The sequence below is a fragment of the Oreochromis niloticus genome, unplaced genomic scaffold (genome assembly GCF_001858045.2).
Source record: "Oreochromis niloticus isolate F11D_XX unplaced genomic scaffold, O_niloticus_UMD_NMBU tig00006536_pilon, whole genome shotgun sequence".
Lineage (NCBI taxonomy): Eukaryota > Metazoa > Chordata > Actinopteri > Cichliformes > Cichlidae > Oreochromis > Oreochromis niloticus.
Window position 1 is genome coordinate 20,749 of NW_020328052.1, and position 10,537 is coordinate 31,285.

At 35.7% G+C, this 10,537-nt stretch overlaps 1 protein-coding gene and 1 long non-coding RNA gene across 2 annotated transcripts; one reads left to right on the forward strand and one right to left on the reverse strand.

The window, feature by feature from the left end:
* Positions 1 to 742: 742 nt before the first annotated feature.
* LOC109194268 (uncharacterized) lies at positions 743 to 3,224 on the reverse strand. Its single transcript, XM_025904722.1, has 7 exons — positions 3,021 to 3,224; positions 2,279 to 2,375; positions 2,003 to 2,161; positions 1,532 to 1,734; positions 1,284 to 1,420; positions 1,113 to 1,206; positions 743 to 967 (listed from the first exon to the last, which is right to left on the reverse strand). The coding sequence occupies exons 2-7, from the start codon at positions 2,370 to 2,372 to the stop codon at positions 743 to 745; spliced, it is 912 nt and encodes a 303-aa protein (XP_025760507.1). The 5' UTR covers positions 2,373 to 2,375; positions 3,021 to 3,224.
* Positions 3,225 to 3,603: 379 nt separating this feature from the next.
* On the forward strand, positions 3,604 to 9,435 carry LOC109200982 (uncharacterized). The gene is made up of 3 exons (XR_002061030.1): positions 3,604 to 3,740; positions 3,945 to 4,056; positions 7,111 to 9,435. It is a non-coding gene; the product is annotated as an uncharacterized LOC109200982 (long non-coding RNA).
* Positions 9,436 to 10,537: the final 1,102 nt, after the last annotated feature.

The window sequence follows — 10,537 nt, forward strand, 5'->3', positions numbered from 1 at the left end:
AACTTCCACCAAAATACAACAGCCTGTGAACTTGAAAGAAATTTACAAGTACAGAGACAATATGAAATAAGCTTTATTAATTAGCTGAGTTAGCTTGCTAATATCGCAACAGTGGTTGAGTGCACAACCTTAAAGCTAGCGGCACAATACTTGTGATTTGGTCAGTGCCACATTAAACCCATAAAAAAGGCCATGTGTCAGTTTATTAGGTCAAGTTTGGTCATGACACACAAGCTGGACCTTGTCGGCTAAAGTTACATTAGCTAAAGCAAACATTTCGGTAAAAGAGAAAAACACACATCATGCCATAAATTCAAAACATGTTCCAACTTTTGTAGCTCTCTTTCCTTATAGTTATAACCAATGTTACTCACTTTGAAAGCATATTCCAAAGAAGACGATTAGAAAACGTCCAAGTAAAGTGAGCATGTCGTTAACCGCCAATTCCCCATGATGCACCTCGGTAGCAGTCACGTGAGGCAGTTTTGAATCCTGCTGTGCTCAACTTACCCACATTGTCAAGTTCACATAAGTTGCTGATTTAGCTGGACATGAGTTTTCAAGTTAGCTTTTTTTGGTGTAATTGGGACGTTTTTAACTTGTAATTCTATGTTATAACAACAACTTCAGTCATCTATCGTCAAACTGATATAGAATAATATGTTGAAATAACAAACAGCTAGAATTACATTTTACAGTGTGGGTCATGTACCAGCTTCTGTCTATATTCAAAAAGTAGCTTTCATCTTCTCTTTAACCACAGACCTATCTGTTGAGTGTCTAATAACTCTCTGCACTCTTCACCAAAAAGCTGTCCACTAACAAACAAAGATTCTCTTCGGGTTGTTGGACTGTCCTGGAAGTTTGGCCTGGGACACCCACTAGCACCATCATAGGTATTGCGTTGGACAGTCTTGAGTCTCCAAGCAAGATAGCCAGTATTGGCCTCCGGATCATAGTAATGTTCCTGCTCATGCATACACATCAATCACACACAAAAACAAAACAAAAAACATACACAACAAAAAATGCAACAAAGGAATGCATATTTGGTACCACTTTAACAACATGTATAAATTACAGAGATGTTGCATTTCAGAGATAACACTTACATAGCCATTTTTTGAGTAAGGATCTTGGAGATATGGAAAAAGCGTTGCAATCCCCAGTGCATAGTTAGTCCGAACACTTATGGGCGGAATCCTCCTTTCAAAAACAAAACAAAGTGTATTGCTCTTCTGCTCACTCGACAATTGTTTTTATGATCATCAAAGAATACTTACCCGTGTGATTCTATCATATCTGCAACCAGTATGTTGACCATTTGTCGACGAGTTGGATCTGACAATGTTTTAGTTTTGTCGTATTCATTGAAAATTTCTTCACCCTTTGGGTTTGAGCTCAAGACACTACACACCTTCTGTTTAAAAAAAAAAGTCATACTGATTAAACTGAAACAAATTATACAAAAAAGTTAGTGTTTGTAAAATGCTGTTAAGCACTGGAAATTGCTTTAGGCTTTGCTTTTGACCTGCTTCGCTTCATCGCGATCAAGCTCTTGTAGGCCCTTCTTCCTGTTCTTTGTACTTTTGAGGATCATAGTTGAATCTGATGAACTGGTAGAAGCTGGGGACGATGGATGGTCTGACAATGACACTGGCGATGTCAGGAGGGCAAGAGGGATTGGCTGTACCGATGACTCTGATTCATCATCAACCACACTGATCTCAATGTCTTAAAGGGAAAAAAAAGGGACATAAAAGGGATTGAAAAAAAATGTGCAAAGTGCATATGAGAAGTCACAACAACTGCAATAATGTTCAACCACATAAATTATATCTGATAACAGCATGTAATATGCACTCAACATGTAAAAGCATTTTACAGTTTTTCAAAGAAGAAAATTGGAATCTGAAAGGTTGTTAAATCTGGCCAATATTCATTTAAACTTTGAAGATCATGAAGAAATGTACTCCTCTAAATTATTATGGATCTACTGTACCTGTTGCTGTCTGCATTCTATATCCAACTTTGAAAGCTCGAACTCCAGACTTTACCAGCTCATCAAAAATGTCTGAGTCAACTTCAGTGTCAGAGGTATCAGTGAGGATGAGTACACCTTCTGTGAAGAGTTGAGGCTGCAAGCTGAACTTGTCCATAACTAAAACAAAGAAATCCGAAATGTCACTATACTATTAAAACCACCAATTCAAGTCTTACTGTTGATCACTTATAGGTGATAATTTTATACTCATTTAAATTGCACATGAGTACAAACCATCTTTAAGAAACTGGTGGAAATGAAAGCATTCATCACTTTCTGGAACTTTGACATACTTCTGCACTCCCCCATATTCTACCTTTGCAAGCATATCCTGTGTGGAGATTCAATAAAAAATTAGTTGTACAGTAATTAATTGGACAAATAACCTGGTAATCAATTGAAAAAAAAAAGAATCATGATCCATAACTTGTGTTAAGCAAAGCATTTTCCCAAAAGACAATTCTAGATACTAAACAAATTGTCCATCTTTCAAGTCAATATTATACCCACAACACATTTGTTAAAATGATGCTCTCTATAACAACTGAAGAACACAGACAATAGTTAATTCCGTAATAAATTCAAAGCCTTGATCGTTTTAATTTTTACATAAAATGAGTGCACAAAACTCTGAAAAGATCTAAATGTTAACGTAGAACCCAGTCAGCACGTCTGCTACTGCAGTTCACTATGTTGGTTTATGTGGGAGATAGCTTTCAGGCTTTAAGTGCCATCATAATTTTATGCCAACCTAAACATTGTTTTAAGTGTATTTGAGTTAGCAAAAAAATGACTGAACACTCATATGGAAGTCTTTTGCCCGCCAACAATACATTTCAGCTAGCTAAAACAGATTTTTATGCTATCACCGAGCAACGTGCTAATGCTTTTCACACAGCTTTGTCTCGACTCAAAAAAGCCACAGAAGTAAAAGGTAGTAATGATAATTACAAGAATCTCAGAAAAAATGACTTACCAGGCGTGGCAAACAACTCGGAAAAATGGAGAGCTAAATGTTCTGAAATGGCTTCCCTTCAGCTTCATTCGGAACCTGTGATGCTGGGGCGGAGTCTGTGAATTTACTCTATTAGTGTCATAGCCCCTTTAGGAGTTCAGAGTTAAGAGATCAAGAGTTAATGTTTCCATTTTGACACCTCCAGATTTAATATAGAAACACTCATTTTTTTACACTCGATTTTAACTACTAATGTTTTACACCTCGTAGTTACATTAAAAGAATGTGACTCTACTTAGAGTAAAATTAACTCTGCTTTTGCACAAAGTCTACTAACACCAATACATTTAACACTTTTGAATTTGCTGTGTACCAGAGTAACTGACCTTTAAAATAATGATTGAATTAACAGACTGTATTAACACTTTTTTTATTTGATAGATTATTATTTTTTTGCTTAGTCTGGAGCATTCTATCAGTCCAAGTACATACCACAGTATCACAAATGGGATAATGCATTGTAGCAAGATGGTTTGTGCTGTTGTCTTCACTTTTCAGTGATGTTTTTAGCGTGTTTATTATTTTTATTTCCTTATACTCACTTTTAAGTCACCTTTATGTTTCCAGCACTGCAGGATAATCTAATGGGATTGACTGATCTTTGCACAATTTCAATGCTCTTCTGTTCCACCATGCTGTGACCCTATTCCTGTCGACAGATATTGACATTGAGTTATTGAGGTATAGAAACTTTAACACGCAGTTTGTCTTTTTTACATTTAGTCTGGTTATTATAGTTAATAGTGCAACTGCATCTTTATTTTTCATACTAAATCTATGATGATGGCATGCAGGCAAAGCATTGACAAATGTCACATGCAAAAACATCCTTGATTTTGTTTAATGCATTTCATTCATTTAATTATTTTTATTTTTAATTTTTAGATTTGAAGGATGCAGTATTTACATTGCTATCAGCGCTGGATGGTTCGTGGCTTAAGTTGTGGCCTTGTGTGTCTTGCCTTTACGTTGTGGTTCTGCAAAAAGTCAACAACCAGTAAGTGTGAAATAGGATTTTAATTTCTCTGCTGCCATTAGATAATGAATTTGATTTTCAAAGAATAATGTGGAAATCAAGGGCGTAGATTTGGCATGGACGGAAGGGACATGCCCTCACCAATATCAAGCGATTATTGAATTGTCCCCACCAATAATTTGATCTCTTCGAGTAAAGAAAAGCAGAGCCGATAGAAAGAAAAAAATAATCTGTCAACGTCTCATTCACCTAGTGGTGCAGAAAGAGTTAAATTACGTTCTCTACTGGAGTCCGAACTCATGTGACAAATATGGCCAATGTGATTGGCTGTGCCTTTCAGGGAGCTCTGTTTAGTTTTAGCAGCGGCAAACCTGCGCTGCAAGGCCCTGCAAGGAGGAGAGGAGGACGGCAGCAAAAAGGAAGCACCTGGATATAAAAAAATTTTTTTCAAAGAGACCTGTAAGTCACTTAACCCTTTAAGACCTACCATAGAACCAAGTTTGCCACAGCTTATATTATATTTTTACATGCTGTAGTGCCATTTTTGGTAGCATTTCAAGTTGCTATACATCAATACAACCATTATAGCCCAAATTTTAATAATATGTATGCATTAAGTGCATAGTAATTCCGTAAATTGCAAAAAAAGTGCAATAAACTACAAAAAAGTAGTCTAGTTAGAGAAATTTAAGAGGCTTATCCCTCAAAACTGTAAATACAAAAAAGTTGCACAAACTAGTTTCCCACCGCAGGAAATTTATTTTGAGTGTCACATAGTTTCATTTTTGAAATACACCAATTTTTATATACTGCAGGAAAAACGAAAATAAATATTATTGTGCAAATTTGCAAAGAAAACAGCATATGCATCAAAATAAACTATTTCCAGCAGTGCAATTCGAGTCCTAAGCATCCCAGAAATGACACAGAAAGTCATAAAGTCAAACATAACTTTTGAAAACACCAGTATAGGCGCATAAGGCCATTATGGTAAAAAAAAAAAACTACATTTCTACAAAATGACGTCTCTTCCGCTTTCGGGCAGGTCACGGCAGACATGCGATAGTTCGCGCTGATGGACGTAGGAAGTGTTATGAACAGCTGATCGGATCGGCAAAACGTGTTTCTGGAATATTATGTTTTTGTTGCTGCAAGCGCTTTTTACGCAGTTTTTGCAAAACTATATGTGGAAGGAAACTGTGACCTAGGACAAGCTGATGGCATAAGATGTAAGTACAACTCCTCCGGTTTCATATGCAAAAAAATTATTGCGCTAGCTTACGTGGTTAAAAATAGTTACGCAAAACGGAGCGTGCCCGCTCCTACCAGCTTTAACCCTTTAAAGCCGGTCGGAGCGGGCACGCTCCGTTTTGCGTAACTATTTTTACATCCCGGTAGCTCTGCAACCACGTAAGCTAGCGCAATAATTTTTTTGCATATGAAACCGGAGGAGTTGTACTTACATCTTATGCCATCAGCTTGTCCTAGGTCACAGTTTCCTTCTACATATAGCTTTGCAAAAACTGCATAAAAAGCACTTGCAGCATCAAAAGCATAATATTCCAGAAACACGCTTTGCCGATCCGATCAGCTGTTCATAACACTTCCTACGTCCATCAGCGCGAACTATCGCATGTCCGCCATGAGCTGCCCGAAAGCGGAAGTGACGTCATTTTGCGGAAATGTAGTTTTTAAACATCAGGGCCTCAGAGCCTATACTGGTGTTTTTAAAAGTTATGTTTGACTTTATGACTTTCTGTGTCGTTTCTGGGATGCTTAGGACTAATATTGCACTGCTGGAAATAGTTTCTTTTGATGCATATGCTGCTTTTTTGCAAATTTGCATTATAATATTTATTTTCGTTTTTCCTGCAGTATATGGAAATTAGAGTATTTCAAAAATAAAACTATGAAGACACTTAAAATAAATTTCCTGTGTTGGGAAAGTAGTTTGTGCAACTTTTTTTGTATTTACAGTTTTGAGGGATAAGCCTCTTACATTTCTCTAACTAGAAATATATGTTAAAAAAAACAAAAACGATTTTCAAATGTTTTGTAGTTTATTGCACTTTTTTTGCATTGATGTATATCAACTTGAAATGCTCCCAAAAATGGCACTACAGCATGTAAAAATATAATATAAGCTCTGGCGGACTTGGTTCTATGGTAGGTCTTAAAGGGTTAAAGGATTAAAGTCATATTCTTTTATTGTCATAACTGTATTTGAAACAATTTTTTTGTATAATACCTGATTTATATGGAATATGGCTGAAGTAAACTAAAGTCTGAAATACTTAGTCGGTCATTTGTTTAATAGTAATTTAACATTATATAATTCACATATAAAACTATGAATTGTGATTTTAAATGGTTTAAAAGCATGTAGAATAACATATGTAGGCAAGTATATTTCTCCTTTTTTTGTCAAGAAGCAAAGACAAAAAGGGAAGAAAAAAAAAAGAAACGTGGCAGGGTTCGGTTGAATCATCCGTCCCCACCAATGCCAAAACCAAATCTGCGCCCTTGGCTGAAATGTTAAGAGAGGTTTCTGTGTATTCATTTGCTTATCCATATTACGGAAATTATAATTCAAACAACATTTTGTCCCAAACCAGGCTGGTTGGCCATGACAAAAACCCAGAGATGCATTTTTCAATGCAATATTTCATATTTAAAAAGAAAAAAACATTTATTTTAAATAAAAGGAAGAAAAAAAGAAACCTTACACAAACCATGGCTTGTGTAGTCAATCAGTGGTGTGGATGAGTGCATGGGTGGAAGAATGGTGTTTACAATGTTGTTTAGTGCAGGGACAAACCAAAGGCAACCAAAATCCAAAGGGTTGTCTCTGGGAAAAGCACCACACAGTGACTGAGCAAGGATGTTTTTTTCTCACTAATTGTGACTGAGCCACTCCACCCATCCAAATCAAACGAGACATGCAACACAAACAGGCCAAAAGAAACGCAAGGTGGAGTAGGTCGTTGTATTGCAATGAGTAATTTAAATTATATATTTGGCTTCAATTAATTGCAAAATATTTTTTTCTACAATGTCCTGTTGTTTGTGAAAAAGAAAGAAAAGTAAAAGAAAAGAAGACCCTGCTTCAGAAAGAAGCAGAGAGAACACAAGAAGAGCTGACTTTTTTGTCAGAGTTTATCCCTCAAATTGTGGAACTGAAGAGAGGACATCACCAGCAGAAGGAAGAATTCAAACTGTTAGAGGAGATAAATAAAGAGCTGGCAGAAAACAAGGAGAAACTTCGTCTGGTAGAGAATGAAATAACAAAGAGTGAGAAAGAAAAAGAGATGGACAAAACGGAAAGATACTTGCAGGAAAAACAAAGTCTATTAAGTTTTCAGCGTAAACTGGAGAAGAGAAAGGAAGAACTGGAGAATCTACACCTGAACATGGGGAAACAGCTGCAGCATATAAAGGATATACTGAGCAGAATGACAGAAAGAAGGACAAAATTAGAAAACAATTATAAGGTGATCAAGTTGCAGCTGCAGGAGGTAGAAAATCAGTGATTAGTAGTGAGAAAGAATAAATAAATGATGTACACTGATTGATTAACCTTACTATCTGACATGATATCTTAAATAAAACAATCGTTAGCTGCAAAGAAGAATAATCTAAGAAAGATAGCAATATTTTTTTCAATTTATGATAAATTATATTCATGTTGTTTGAGTAAGAAAGTTTAAAAAGACAGGAATTATCTCAATAGACTAAACAGAGAGATGGCGCTGAAAAGGATGCACAGCAGGTCGAGTAAGAAGGAAACGTACTAATGCGTGAAGAGGGTATGCTGAGAAAACGGAAAGGGTACTCTGAGGAGATGATGGGTGGACAGAAGTTAATGAATCAGGAAGTGCAGAGGATTAGTAACGAGGAAGTTAGGGCAGCTATGGAAAGACAGTTGGTCAGGATTCCATACCTGTGGAGGTATAGAGAAGTCTGGTAAAAAGGCCAGTTGACTTTTTCACTAGATTTTTTTTAACAGTCTTGGGGAGTGAGAGCACGCATGAGGAATGGAGAATTGCACTGGATGGTGTTCAGAGCTGTGGAAATTAAAAACAATTAAATTTGATTAAGAATGTTTTGTTAATAAAAAACAGAAAAGAGAACTGTTCAAGCAAGGAAGAAAGCTGAAAGGAACAAATGTCTATTTAAACGAACACCTAATCAAGAAAAATGCAGACATTGCAAGACAAGCAAGAATACTAAGAAAACAGAAGTAAATACAGTCAACTTGGATGTCAGATTGTAAGATATTCATTAAATTAAATGGAACACCAGAGCAGGCAAAAGTTCTAGTCATCAAAGAGATGACCGAACTAGAAAAACATAACTGATAAATCATAATGCAAAGCAGTGTATGATGGCATTTGTCTAAGTTGCACAACCAACTCAGATGTCTGACAGTTTCATGTATCAACTCATATAGATATTGACAATAGGACATATGTATGTCCTGGTGTATCACAGCAATATAGATCCTGATTGTAATTTCTTTCACAATAAGATAAATGAATTCAATTATTATAGACATGAACAATTTAAAAAGAAAATAAAGGTAGAAAAGGGTATAACAATGGTTCACTTTAATAGAAGAAGCCTATATGCAAACTTTCAATCCATCAAAGAAAGCAATATACAGTTTAAACAGCCATTCAAGATGATAGCCATATCAGAGACCTGGATAACTCCTGAAAAAGAAGCAGACTTAAAGAAATAAACGGATATGAATTCCTTTATTTAGACAGGGTCAACAAAAAAGGAGGTATTTCAATATTGCTTTGAGGTATTTCAAAAAGCGCTCCTGGAGCTGGATCCTGCAAACCTTTTAGCCAAGGTTCAGAGAGTGAAGAATCACCTCTGTGCATTGTAGATGACTACATTTCACAAAATGGGACTTTTTAAATGGATATCCATCAAAAGGTTAATGCATTGTGTTGATGTGATGTCATTTCCATTGTAGAGAAAGCATTTTTTGGACTAACGAAATCTCAAATATGTCAAAAAAAAGCAAAGGGAATTGTTCTAAAAAATAACCATAACCTGAAGATGTTTTTCATACAGGCCAGTAACCCGAGGAAGGGTCTAAGCTTGTTCTTGTGTTATCACAGTTCTTGTGTAATTTACTAGGGGGATGGAACATAAACCATTGGCCTTTTTCATTGTTGTGTTCATTTTGTTTTTTAAATAATCTGAGCTTTTGTGTTTGCTCTCCTGGTTTGCCATTTATCCTTTAAGTATGTAAGGCTTTGAGACAAAAGGGAAAAGGCCCTTGTCTTTTTAGTGCTTGTTTATTTCAAGTTATTGCCATGTTTATGAAAATAAATTTTTCATTTGGAAAAAATGTTAGCATGTGGTCATTTATTCATAAATGTATTATGAAACACACAACTACATATTAGTTTGTTTGGTTTTTTAGACTTAGACTACCAGTGAAATACAATAACATTCATGAATGTTATGGGGTGATCGTGGCTCAAGAGTTGACAGTTCGTCTTGTAATCAGAAGGTTGCCAGTTCGAGCCACAGCTCCGACAGTCCCGGTCATTGTGTCCTTGGGCAAGACGCTTCACCCATTGCCTATTGGTGGTGGTCAGAGCCCCGGTGGCGCCAGTGTCCAGCAGCCTCGCCTCTGTCAGTGCGCCCCAGGACAGCTGTGGCTACAATGTAGCTTGCCATCACCTGTGTGTGAATGAGTGGATGACTGAATGTAGTGTAAAGCACTTTGGGGTCCATAGGGACTAAGTAAAGCACTATACAAATACAGGCCATTTACCATATTTAATTTTAAGTACAATTTTGATTAAGTTCAGTTTACAAAATTAAGTAAATGGAACAAAATTTTGGATTAACTGACCATCTATATTTCAGTCACATTGACCAAGCATGTCAGTGTTATTTACTCATTTTTTTGTGCGGTTTTCAATTAACCTTAAATTTGTTTTTAACTCGTGATTTCTGTTATATTTAGGCAATTTTTTCATGTTTGTGTAACAACTACAATTATTCATTTCAACTTAATTTGTTTAAGCTTTAGTTATTCAATTGATCAAGTATATTGAACAGATTTGACTGGTTTCCAATCTACTCAATATTTTTAAGTGTAAAAGTGTTGCCTATAAAATTTTAAGTAAATGTCGGTTTTAGTTTTTAGAGTGTATGGAACATTCTAACAGAAGAAATAAAAAAGTAACAACATAAACCAGTTTAAAATAAAATATAAAAAATAAATTTTAAACAAATATAAGAATGAAGAAAACGGGGTTAACCCAGGACGGTAATATTGTTGGTAATAGCGTTTTAGTTTGTGTGTTTCATAATTTGTGAATCTGCAAATTTACACATTCTGTCTTTATTTATATGAAAGAAACTATACTGTGGTGGGGTTTGTTTGTTTTTTGTTTTGTTTTGTTTGTTTTGCTTTACTGTTGCTTGGTATGTTGTTTGTGTAATTTAAGATTAAAAGAAAATTAAATGAATG

What these genes read in the sequence shown, in the direction of transcription:
- LOC109194268 (XM_025904722.1), bottom strand. Translation starts at nt 2,372, where the DNA reads ATGCTTGCAAAGGTAGAATATGGGGGAGTGCAGAAGTATGTCAAAGTT. An exon ending in CCACCAGTTTCTTAAAGATG is followed by an intron (nt 2,162 to 2,278) that starts GTTTGTACTCAT and finishes TCTTTGTTTTAG; the next exon opens with TTATGGACAAGTTCAGCTTG. An exon ending in GATATGATAGAATCACACGG is followed by an intron (nt 1,207 to 1,283) that starts GTAAGTATTCTT and finishes TGTTTTTGAAAG; the next exon opens with GAGGATTCCGCCCATAAGTG.